Below are 13705 nucleotides of genomic sequence, written 5' to 3' on the forward strand. Positions count from 1 at the left end.
ACACACACACACACACACACACACACACACACACACACACACACACACACACACTCAGGCATATACATACAGATGTTAACAGACTGTTTTATACACACACACACACACACACACAAACACACACACACACACAAACACACACACACACACACACACACACACACACACACACACACACACAAACACACACACACACAAACACACACACACACACACACACACACACACACACACACACACACATTACAAGATTTTACAGCACACACATATATTAGAGCATGTTTGTTGTACCTGGGGCCTTCAGATACTTAGTACTTATATTTTTTTTTCCAGAGGAGGAACTAAGACACTCAAAGTCTCTCTCATTGCAAACTTGTCATTGCTTGGAGAAACAGTCCAGACGCTTCAGACAAAGAAAGACTGGATAGAAAGAACCTAAAGCATTTCTCATCATTATTATGTCTGCAGCACTGTGATTGTTTCACCTCAGTGGCGCTTGCCTTGGAACTACAACCGGTAGAAGACTGCAGGTTCGCCCTCTGGCCACTAAAGCAGCGATGGCTGAGAGGTCTACAGGTCATTACCCAGCCTCTCAATCTCATCGATGAGGAAGTCGATGTCGGACTGGGTGGCCGCGAGGTTGGAGACGACCATACGGAAGAAGTTGACCTTATTGCCCTGAGGCTGGTAGCCCACCATGGTGGTCCCCGACTCCATCATCAAGGCCTTAATCTTTGGTGCCACCTGGTGGAGTAAAAACAAAATGAATTAGAGATTTATTCCTGCTATGAATAGTGTTCATGAAAACATCATTCATTGATTGTACAGATCAAAAAGGAGGGACGATAACAAGGATGATGTGCAGAACATTCATCGCACCAGAAGCAGCGAGAAGTGAATCTTCCACCTGTAGTCTATTGTGCTGAGCACCGGTGATGAAATACAAGGAAAACAGTCAGGTGTCTTACCCTATGGAGTTTTTCTCGCCGCTCCTCACCGTCAGGCATGCCTCTCAGGCTGGGTGGGATGTACCAGAAGCAAACATTGGTGTGCTGGGGCTGCAGACAGAAGAAAACACGGTTAACATATCCACACACCTCTGGAACTTTATTTTTCCTTTTTCATTTACAAAAAGCAAACGACGGAGATCTATTGGAGGAAAGAGATCAAGAGAAATACTGTGACGGAGAAGAGTTCCAATTGCAAAGGCTTAACATTTAACATACCGTTAATTGCAGTTTGTTAAATTAATATGAGATTTTTGTTGGTTCACCCCCCTAAATGGTTTTGGTCACGCCAGTATAACTTATACTGACGTAAAATTGAATTTTCCTTATGGATTTAAAATAACTTTGATAGAATAGAAAAATAGAGAAGCTCACCACTCCATCAAACACCATCTGATATCCCTCCCTGTTCTTGATCTTGTTGTACAGGTACTGAGACAGGTCCAAACACCTATCAATGTGCTGCTCAAACCCTATGGTGCCCTGCAGGGGGAAGAAAAGTCTGTCAGGCACTAATTACAACAAAGCTACAGCATCTGCTATGATAACATCACGACCGTTCCTTTTGGCTTTTATTTACCTTGGCCTTCCACATGAGCCAGAACTTAAAGATGTCGACGTGTCGGCCACACTGGATTGCTTTGTCCCCCGTGTCATAGTTGGTGTCGTACTGTTTGTCTGGTTGGAACAGGTATCCAGCACACATGGAGTTACAGCCCGACAGGATTCCCTACAGACACACATAAAGCGCGTACACTGTTAACCTTTGTTTCCTCCCGACGGCTCTTATGCTCATGGCATGTCAGCACTGTGAAGAACGTTCACAGCTTGCAAGTAATACGAAAGGTTACATTAATACGAACATGTCAATTATAGAAATAATCCAGGTACAACACACACCACACAAATATATATTTTTTTAAACGGATTTAAAAAAAGAATGGAAATGTTTCGATTGTGTGCGTTTACTGTACCTTCTCTCTGACCAGGATTGCAGAGCACTGCAGAGGCACGCCCATCATCTTGTGCGGGTTCCATGTGACAGAGTTGGCCCTGCAAAGTTTAATACATGTCTTAATGCTCTGAGGGAGCTTCACAGAAAAAGTTCTTCAAATGACAATGCAGAGCATCCCATCTGGCCCCAAGCACTCACCTCTCAACTCCGTTGAGCTTGTGGCGATGCTTCCTGGACATCAGTAGTCCACCGCCCCACGCCCCCTGAGGAGACAGCACTTTTATAGGAGGGTATGCAGGCATGGACATATATTACTACTACCACTACCAGCACACTACAAAAACCGCTTCAGTGTCCACTACTCACGTCAACATGGAGCCACAAGTTGTACTTCTCACAGATGTCAGCGATCTCGTTGATGGGGTCGAATGCTCCGTACACTGTCGAACCAGCGGTGGCGTTCACAAACAACGGCACATAGCCCTGCAGGATCAACGCGCATGACAATTAGAGGATTGGATGATCGAGAATAAACTAGAGAGAAGAGAGAAGCAAACTAAGACAGAGAAAAAGGAACAATAACACTGACCTTCTGTTTGGCATCAAGGATCTTGGCCTCCAGATCTGCAGGAATGACTCTCCCCCTGAAAGAGCACCAAGCGCCATGTTATCATCAACATGCCATGCAGGCTAAACAAGAATCATGGAATAGTGTCTTTCCCTTTTTCGTGACAGTGTTTTACACATTTACTGTATAAATTGTGGCTTTAAAAGAAATATATTCCCCACCTCTCATCTGTGCTAAGCAGGATCACATTCTCACTGCCAAAACCCAGAGCAGCTCCAGCCTTCTTTATTGAGTAGTGACTCTGTAGGGACACATTCATCTTTCATTGAAATAATAGCGTAAAATAATACAGTGGCGATTTTGTGAGGTAATTGCTCCTTGAGCTTTTGGCTCGCTTTTTATCATGTTGTCAGCTGTGCAATGCTTCGAAGACAAAAGCAGATGGGAGAAAGGCAAACGGAATCCATAAAACTAGCCATTGCCTGGATTCAAATAGACCTACTGATTATTACCGGACTTCTTCAATGGCCTCATTCTCCAGGCAATGAAGCATGGCGTCTGCTTTATTAGGATACTGAAAATAGAGAGAGTGTGTGTGTGTGTGTGTGTGTGTGTGTGTGTGTATGTGTGTGTGTGTGTCACATACGTGTTCAGACGTGAAGAGGACAAGGCGAGGAGCAGCAGACATGCCCTTGGTCTTGACCTCGGGGAAATACTTGTAGCGTGCGATCATCACACTGTACATGTTGGAAATAGCGCCCCCTGTAGAGGAGAGACAGGCACATCAGCACCACAGACAGCAGCCTGGTAACTAATATTATTGCAAAAATAAATGACCTTCAGACTCATTCAACACAGTAAAACCCACTCAACCAGTAATTCACGGACCAACCTGGTGAGAAGAGTCCATCTCCCTCTCCATTGGGCCAACCAATCATCTCTCTCATTTTCTTCAGAGTCAGCTGCTCCATCAACACGAACACTGGAGCGATCTCATAGGTGAACCTGTCAGTCATACACAGAACGTGTGACTATAGCGTCTCATTCAGTGTTACTGTAACGGTGGAAGCACTAACATCCAGCATTAGGAATGAAAGAAGATTCTTAGGCACACACTTGCAGATGAGAAAGCTTAAATACGGACACGCCAACACACACACACACACACACACACACACACACACACACTCTCATTGTTTTTTTTTATTATTAGCTGTGCTATAATTCCATCCACGGAGCACAAACTGGAGCTGGCGCTGACTGGGCTAATTAAAAAGTGTCTGATAGGACTCGGGCAACAAACATTCATATTCAGAAGCTTTCTAAAATCACTCAGTGGTTTTAATTAAAGCACACAAAGCTCTGATGGCTATCTGTCAATCCTGCCAATCTCAATGGCGAGTCTGAATAGGACTGATTTGATGTCTGAGAAGACGTAAATGTGTGTGTGCGTGTGTGTGTGTGCATGTGTGTACGTAAGACCGGCAGGCCGAGTGTTTTGAAGAGATAACAGCCTCTGTTGACTCCGAAAAGCAGAAATTGAAGAAGAATTGTTAATTGTATTCTTTCATTAAAAGAAAGAGGAAGATTAAATGTCCAAAAAGTAATATTAACAACACAGGAAGCATTGTTAGAGTAGTGAGACACGGAGGACAGCTTTAAAAAAAAAAGTGGTTGATGTGTTTCGGATCACTCTGTCGGCTAACAAAAGATAAAAGGCTCGTAGCTCCGTGGGCAAAAGCAGAGGAACACTTCTGGAGTTAAACGTGACACAGAAAGCCAACTCAGTGAGGCCTGAGCTCTGCTCTCTTTGCTAACTGACAGCCCATCTCATCGCCTCCCACACACACACACTGATCCCTGTTTACCACGCTTTTAATGATGCCAGTTACACAACACTCCTCCACCCTTATCTTATAGAATCTAGAGCAACAATCATATCTCCTCTCTACTTCGATTCCTCTCTGTTTCGTTCACAAGTAGGTATCTAAACCAGGATTGAGGCTGAGCTTGGTTAGAGAGCAGGAGGGATAAAGGCTTGTGAGCAGAGGGAGCTGAATGGAAACACAATGCGCCGAGTGAAAATGTGACAACAAAGGAAAAGGAGGGGATGATAATGAACCATGGGAAGGAACAGCACGCAGAACAAAGCAGCAAGAAGAAATGGCAGAGAATTAAAGAGAAAAGAAAATAGAGGGAATGCTGTGGATTCCGAGAATAGATGAAAATTGAATTAGAAACAGAAGGATGGAGAAATAGAGAAGAAAAAGGCATTTTTCTTGTGTAATTATTCCTCATGAGGGCTCACCCACGGTTTATTGGAACATTAGCTTCTGGTCAATAACCCAGATAAGATTGTGGCCGCTGAGCTTCGACTATGAACAGCGACAGCAATGCATAAAATCACAAAGAAGTCTTATTTTGCCGCCTCTTGCTGGCCTAATTTCAGAGATATGATTTTCTTTGATATATTGGAATCAGGGTCCATAATAAGGAACAAAAAGAAAACTCATATCCTGGATGATCACTTTCATTCCTTCTTCAAATGTATCCAAAGCAGAAAAGGGACAAAAGCAGGGCCCCTTTTTTAAATTCTCCTTCTCTCCCTGAGTCATTTCACGCTGTAATGACAATAATGGTGATCATTATCACAATCAGAGCCAATCATTGGTCTTTTCAGAGTGAAAATTACCCCTCAGTCACCTGCCCGTCTCCAGGGACAGCCCCTAAATGCCCTTATTATCATCATCAAGGGCACTCAATGTGCATGAGCGTGTGTGTGTGTGTGTGTGTGTGTGTGTGTGTGTGTGTGTGTGTGTGTGTGTGTGTGTGTGTGCGTGTGTGTGTATGCGTGTTTGTGTCTATGTGACTAACCCTCTGACCCCCCCCACCGCACTCTCCTCTCAGCCCCTCAAAGGAGCACTGAGTCAGTCTGTAACCACGGGGACAATGAAGCCAGAATGAGAGCACTCCGCAGGGAGCTGCCACAGCCAGTTTCCTGCGTGTGACATGGTTTTCTGTGCAGCCGGAGAACATTGTGTGTCAGTGTGGGGCCCAGCTGGCCTATCTGCTAAGACCAGCTCTCAATGAGCCTGCAGCAAATGGACTGGAAATCCTAGCTGCTGTATCTGGGACAGCCAGAGCTGTGTGTGTGTGTGTGTGTGTGTGTGTGTGTGTGTGTGTGTGTGTGTGTGTGTGTGTGTGTGTGTGTGTGTGTGTGTGTGTGTCATTATGAAAGTGTGCGCCAGTGTGTGAATTCAATGGCCCTGTCGTCTTCCAACCGGGAGATGGGAAGTTGTTTTTCTCCCTAAGAGTGGGTGGTTTCCTAAGGTAATGTTTTGAGAAATGGGATAAATTAAGTGTCTCAATTTCCTTTAGTGTTTAGTTTATTACACGTGCGTTGATCTTTCCTTTAGCAGCCAGTCTGGGAGGAAATGTTTTGAATATGAGTGTTGTATATTGTCCTCTGCCCACTTGTGTGGTCTTTTTGCACTATGCGAGGCAAACTCTCTCAGATGTGTTGTTAGATATTTAAGTGACTGGTTCTGCTTTGGAAATCAGTTTTCTTGCCTTTCTTGTTTTTGTTGTCATACCCAGATTGTGTTCCTCTAGTACATATGAGGAGACTAGAAGTAGAAAGAATTAGTTGATCAATTAGAAAAACGTCTACAATCTGAGGATTTTCTGTCCCATGACACTTATGTTAGTAAATTGAGTATTTTTAGGTTTTTCAAACAAAAAAATCTAAGTTTCATGATGAAATTTCAATATTTGATTTTCCTTTTTATTTAACTGGATAACTGACTAAGTTATTGAGAAAATAATCATGAAGAAAATCATTGATAGTCACATCCCTGAATAAATTACGCTGTACATTTCCTCAAACTTAATATTAGTTCTGTAGATTCTCCAAAGGGCATAAGGCCATCATGTGATTCCTTTGCTTCCTGATCTTCAACAAGGATATCAACTTTGTCAGAGCTGTAACTATTACTGCAAAGATGTCCATCTCTATACGTGTAACTCTGCGTGTGCATGTGTCTGTATTCAATATTCTGATATATAGCTTATTTACAGCATCTGTGTGTGTGTGTGTGTGTGTGTGTGTGTGTGTGTGTGTGTGTGTGTGTGTGTGTGTGTGTGTGTGTGTGTGTGTGTGTGTGTGTGTGTGTGTGTGTGTGTGTGTGTGTGATGTTGATGTGGCTCATGCCCTCTATTAGACTGGGCCACCATGTAACTGTGACCTGAGATCAATATGCAATCTAACCACCCCTGGGGGCTGGGCTACAGTACAGCACGGTGGCAGCCTACTGCCTGTCAATACACTGTCTCGACGGGACAAACCAAACACTTTATATAACTGCCTCAGAGGCTGTATTCGAACCAACTGCGGTGTTGTAGCTGAGAGGAACCAAATTAGCATTTCCGCCGTGACTATATATGAGAACGACTCGGGGCTATTTCCAGTGGCCTACAAACTGGAAACCTCAGTTGTCCTGTCATGACATGATGAGGTGTTTCCCTCGAACAGCCAATAACTGTGTCATGCACAAAGAGCATATAACTTACATGTTGGTGTTAGCAGTGGAGGTGAGCCACTCCCCGGCCAGACCGATGATGTCCAGACCTGAAGACAACTGGTTGAAGAATCGTGGGTGACCTAAACATGAAACATATATCTATCTTAATGGCTTCCCTATTAACAGGGCTTCACTGCCTCGATGAGGAAAACCATGCTTTATCTATATAATGATATAAAAGGAGAGCAGAAGGAAAGACAGACACTGAAACATCTGCCTTGTCCTGAGTACGATAGCGTTGTGAAGACACGACGACAATGTGCTGCAGGCTAAAGCTGACCGCCTATCTGGTTGTGAAAATAAATACAAGTTTAAACACCCCATAAAGAAACAGTTCTTCATTTAAATATTCACATTTGTTCGACCATGAAACCTCAGGGATCTGACATAGCACTTCTCAGTGTACATAATTACATTGGTAACAAGGCTATATGACAGCCATTTAGACTCTAAGGTGCTTGCGCACACAGCCACCGTCAATAGCCCGGGAGCCTAAATGCAGTCATGGATATAAGCAGCTTGTGGAGTAGGTGGTGCTGTGTGGTTCACACACACAAATATATAGTAATTCATATTGTGCTACTTCTGAATATAAAATGTGAAGAATAAATCTAATATCAAAGACATGGCTGCTTAACAGCGAGAGGAATGAAATGTCCGCCACACATTTCAGCACCGCGGACAGCTCCTATGGGCCTTCACAAGATTGAGCACAAAGAAAAAGACCCAAAAAAAACATGCCAAGTCTTTGAATGAAAAGTGGGGTTGAGTTGGAGGCACAGTAGACCCCGTGTGATATATAAAACCCAAGGGACAGTTTGAGCGTGGTCGTTTTTAACAGCTTGAAACAGCTCGTGTTAAGATCCCCTCAGGCGACACTCGCTTTAATAAGTCGGGGGGAAAGAAAAGGAGGATGTCAACTGAATTACCAGGGGGACAATAAATAAGGCAGTCACCGTAATGGGCTGTACACTATCTGGTAAACAGCTCCCTCTTTAATGGTTTGTGTTGAATTCCACAATTTATATGAAAGGGACAAGATGGACACGTCTTTTTTTTATTTTATTTTTTTATCTCATCATAGAAATATTATTTGAGATGCCATCAGAGAGGTAAATATCAGAAAAAGACTGCAAAATTCTGACATTAGGTTATGCTTTGTATCATGACGTCTATATCTTGGTCGGCAGGTAAAAATACTATTTTTGAACTGACAGCGAAGGTTAATTGCTTTTCATCTCCACGCGTTCAGTGTCCTTTTGCTATTTAAAATAACGTTTGCCACCATATGAATTATTTAACAGCCCCCCACTTCCCAGCCCATTTTCCTCAGGTACAGCTCTATACAGCTCAACCTTGAAGATGTCCTGACCTACCTGTCCGGACGCCATATTTGAGCGTGTCCCTGCAGTCCACCAGGATCTGCTCCAGGGATTCGGGCTGGTCGGACAGCTCCAGGTTGAAGCCCTCCATGCCCTCCAGGAGCTGGTGAGGGTGGTGGAAGTCCAGCACCTTGGTGGAGCGGTCGAAAGTCTTCTTGACGTAAGTGGTGAGGATGTCAACCATCTCCAGCAAAAACTGTATGGTGGGCTCCTCTCCATTTTTGGCTGGCAGCAGATCTAAGAGGTGAGGAGAAAGGTGGAGATCGTGTAGCTGTTCGCTAAATAAAGTCTTTCCTTGGAGCCAACCCTTATAGAGCCGGACTCTGAGCATCATCACTATTTAATTGCCTTCAGAAAGCTTTGTCCACATTTGATTTTGTATTGTTTACATTTCTTCTGTTGGTGACTTATGTCTGATAATATTTTGTTGGGGTCGAATAAGGTATTATTTATAATAGGCTAACACTAAGGCCTATAGTTAAATCATCAGTAGGCCTATAAAGTCGTGTGTGCTTTAAGCTGAGCAGTGCATCGATTTATTTTTTACCACGTCTCAACAGTTGGGGTATAGCCTTGCTGAAGACTCCTTATACAACATTTTAAAAACACATTAGAATAATTGTTCTATATGTCTTACTGTTTTGAATGTCAATCACTTGACCCTCAGCCACCTGTTGTTTTTCTAGATATTATTAATAAGCCTCTAACTTCAGTCTTTACGTTGGCTTGTATTGGGTGTAAGAAGGCTAACAACATTGTAGGACAAATATAGCAGTTATATTAGTATCATTTTTATTGTGTGCTTCTCTGTGAGCCTTTAACGTCTTTATCTCGACAAAGTCACCAACAGTCCCTTTAATTCGAAGTAATGAGCAGACAAATAATATGACCACCCAAGTTCAGCTCTAACAAAGCTCGTAAATGTTTTTTTTTACGTAACGCAGTACCGCGTATTGCGCTCACCTCTGGCGAACAGGTTGGAGAAGTCGGTCTCGGTGAGGCGGAAGCGCGCGTCCCTGTCACTGTTGTCGCACGAGAGCAGGTTCTTCTGGCCCGCGAGCCTCCCTTTCTCCTCCAGGCTGTTGTTCTTCTGCAGGAACCCTAGGGTGTTACACGGCGAAGGGCAGGAGTTATCACCAAACACCTCCATCCCAAACACGAGGAAAAAGACCAAATATGGGACCAAAACAGATACAAATGAAAAAAGAAAGAAAGAAAAAAAAGAATCACGAATAATGAAGTCCAGATATTCAGTGTTATTTAGTCTATAAATATATACGTGGTAATGCAGATTTTGGAAAATATCTATTATTAATTAAGCTCGTAATGCCTGGATTCTTCCAGGAGAAATGCTTTTCTGGTGGAGGCCACACATGTATCTCGGCCATATATGTACATACACACACGCACACACACACACCGGTTCTGTTAGTGGGGTGGAGCCCCCATCCTGTGACGTCACAACCACACCCCCGTGAGGAAGCACAGGGGCAGACTGATCGGCTCAGTGGACATTGCCCGCGGCGATGACCCACACAGCCAATAAACGCACAGCCTATAAAGAGGGGTTAATGACGGATGCACAGACCCAATAGCAAGGCCTAGATGTTTTGAACTCTATGATGATCGTTATATGGGCTCGTTATGTGGGCAGGATAATGTGGTCACGTGTGGGCTATAGTCGTGAAGTCCCACACCCTTGTGCAAGGGTAAAATACTGCTTGTTGTATTTTTCAATGGGAACTCCATAATGCCTTGCTTATTAAATCGTAAATGACCTATTCAAAATCAATATGTGAGACTCTCTAACTACCATAGCCTCCATATAGAAATATGCCAATTCCCTTTATATTTCAGTCCATTAAAAATGTAATTTAGACCATGAAATGGCGATATTCGATTATTTGGTCAGAATAGATTTCTGCCGCAAAAAAAACGGGCCAACGGGCTATAGCATGTTTGAATAGATCATATTTACATGACATTAATTTCCCGTTTGCACAGCTGAAAGACAAACCTATCCAAACAGTCACCGAAAGAAACAAATTCCTTCAAAGGTTGACTGCAAAAGTACGTCCGCTCTACAGGTCATCAGTGAGATTAACAGAAGCTATCAAAGAAAAAAAAGGTATCCTTATCTGAATGGGAAATGAAGAAAAAACCCTCTATTCAGGTTATTCTGGGCGTTATAACATGTATTTATCTGCAGGCCTGTCTCGGTGATTTTTCTCTTGGCGGTGAAACGTAAAAGACATGTGGGGCTCGAGGGGGTGTGATCCGGGTCTCATCATCAGACCTGCAGGCTAATGGCTACTGACCTTTGGAAGATGGAAACACACTGTGACAGTCGTGGATGGTCCTGCGCTATATAACCGCTTTTATAATGGCCTATTCCAGGCCTCTAAACGGGTTCATTTATTTACACGCAGACAAAACAAAAAGAATAACTGCTCCGCCATGATATGAATCGGTATATATCACATTCAGAATATTATGGAGTCATACATTCTCCATACTTCAATGAATCTGGCCCTTCCAAAAATGGCTTTATTCCAAAAGACGTCCAAATGTGACTAAAATGAAAGGAGTTGAGTTTTGCGTATGCCCCGCCCCTCCCCGGGAAAAAGAAACTTACCACAAATCTTCATCCCCAGTTTCCGTGTGCATCCGTGCATCCACGCATATTCGTTGGCTAAAACAGATTGAACGTTTGAGTTTCTGGTGCTGTAGGCCGCGGAGACAACGTGGATGGGAGCGGATGATGCATATATAAATATAAAGCTGGTGGAGTACAGTGAGCACAGTGGAGGCGTGATGCGGACGGCTCTTGGCCGGGTGCGTGACTCTGAACTTGTTTTGATATTTTCAAATATAGTTTTGGCCACCTTTTTTGTATTTACCACAGCACGCACTGATCACAAGGGGATGAGTCTTATAACATTTCCGATTTGAGTTCAATCAATGGACACCGGCAATGGCCGGTTCACACACCCAGCCAAGGGGCGGAGTGGAATTAACGCCCGTGAAATGAGCTCACGGAGGAGGGCAGGAATTAATTGAGTGAAACACAGGATGTGACTGGAGCGAGCTGGAGATGTCTGTGGCCGGGAAGTCTACAGCCGGCGTATTGCAGGCACTTATAAGCAAGGCTCTGTATGGGCGTCTCATGCATATAACGCACTCACAGCTACACACAAACCCGAGCGTGGACATGCGTGAGCAGAGATGGAGCAGAAAGCCGGAGAGAAGAACAACAAAATGCAGAGCGCGAGGCGGCGAGTTCACCTGATGGATAACTTTCAAACCAAAAACAAGTATTTAAATTGACTGAAGCAATTGAGAGAAATCAGAGAATAGCTCGAGGCCAAGGCACACATACACACAGGCAGGCAGGCAGGCAGGCGCGCACGCGCACACCCGCACGTACAGACACTCCAAGCCGCCGGGCGGGCGTGAGATGAAGCGTGGAGGAGAGATAATGGCGACATCGAGCAGCAGTATACGAGCAAAATCAGACAAAACAAACATCTTTTTTTTATTTTTATAATGGGCCTTTTTTTCTCGGGACGATTTAAAATTCGAAATAAGTCTGAGGTTTTTGTAGACATGTTTATCGACACCCAAGGGGCCACTTGCATAAAAGAGCGTGTTCGATTAAGAGAGAAAATGTGGAATTGAATTGAATTGTCGCCGAGGAACTGTGGCTTATTTTCCTTTTGCATTTTGGCCGAAGATTAAAAACACGAAATGATTTCCCCGCGTTGCACTGCAGATGCTGCTCGGGTGCACTACTGTGGAGACAATGTTGTGCATTCGGCTTTAAAATGATTAATTAACCCATAGGTTAATTTATCGCCTACATCAATATGTTCAGCCACTTTCTTTTTAAACGAACAGCAAAATATGTCTCCAAGAGCAATTAATATATACAGCCTATAGCCTCGAGGGCCTACAGCATCCTGCCTGGGAAACGAGATAAGATTAATCATGACAGAATATAAATTATCATTAACATATATATATATATATATATATATATATATATATATATATATATATATATATATATATATATATATATATATATACATATATTTATATGTATTTATTTGTTTGTCCTTCGAATACATTTTACGATTAAAACCCAGGCAACGAAGGCAAGGGGGGAAATGTTGAGAACAGGAATATATTCGATCGAAAAATGCATTTTTATTCGAAACATGTTATCAGTAAAATGCTCTTGGAAAATTATAAATACCAATGCTTTAATGGCACATTATTTCTGCGCCGGGTCTACTGCTCGGTGCGCACCGTCGATCCGCCAGACAGCGACAGGCAGCTGTGATGGCTCTGTTTTTAACCGGAATGATTAACGACGGAGCCCACACAGCAAATGGCCCGGGCGAGACTCGCTTTTATCAGACAGAGAAGGGGGGGGGGGGGGGGGGAGAGAGAGAGAGAGAGAGAGAGAGAGAGAGATAGAGCGGTGCGTGTGGTTGTGGTGGGGTGGGGTTTACGCTTTAGTGATGGCTATAGATCGCACTGCATAAGTGTCTTTGAGCAAGGCACCAAATCGCTGTCAGCTCCAGTGGGCTATGTAAGCACCGCCTTTACGCGCCGGAGACGGACATCTTTAACGAGAATTTACCCTCGGAGATCGATGCGGGGATCACAGAGTGGCATCAACACAGAGAGAGAGAGAGAGAGGATGTGAGGACGTACTTGTGGATGGAGGTATTAAATTGGCGGAGTTGGGGTCCTGGTCCCCGCCAGAGGCTTTCGGTTCAGACGTGGCCATCAGTCCTCTGTTATCTGATCTCCTGGTGGGAAATAATTCAGCTGCAAATAAAAACGGTCCAGGGTTAGGAGATAGCCAGGTCAGTTCATACAAATATATATATATATATATATATATATATATATATATATATATATATATATATATATATATATATATATATATATATACATATATATATATATATATATATATATATATATATATATATATATATATATATACATATATATATATATATATATATGTATATATATATATATATATATATATATATATATATATATATACAGTATTGATTAACTGTAATCCATTTAATTGATAGGATTTGATCTGATTGGGCTACGAACCAAGCGGCGCAATTTGGAGAGAATTGCACTTCGACGCACCAGCAATGCGCGCATCGGGATAAACA

The 13705-nt window shown here is 43.1% G+C and overlaps 1 protein-coding gene across 1 annotated transcript; it reads right to left on the minus strand.

The window, feature by feature from the left end:
• Positions 1-570: 570 nt before the first annotated feature.
• LOC306747744 (glutamate decarboxylase 1-like) lies at positions 571-13290 on the minus strand (the record flags this gene model as incomplete). Its single annotated transcript, XM_079230834.1, has 16 exons — positions 571-744; positions 969-1058; positions 1383-1490; positions 1588-1737; positions 1982-2060; positions 2161-2225; positions 2329-2445; positions 2552-2606; positions 2752-2831; positions 3177-3292; positions 3423-3535; positions 7100-7190; positions 8487-8729; positions 9456-9593; positions 11128-11184; positions 13215-13290. The coding sequence occupies 16 exons, from the start codon at positions 13288-13290 to the stop codon at positions 571-573; spliced, it is 1752 nt and encodes a 583-aa protein (XP_079086960.1).
• Positions 13291-13705: the final 415 nt, after the last annotated feature.

This window comes from Taurulus bubalis, assembly GCF_910589615.1.
Source record: "Taurulus bubalis genome assembly, chromosome: 1".
In the NCBI taxonomy this organism is placed as follows: domain Eukaryota; kingdom Metazoa; phylum Chordata; class Actinopteri; order Perciformes; family Cottidae; genus Taurulus; species Taurulus bubalis.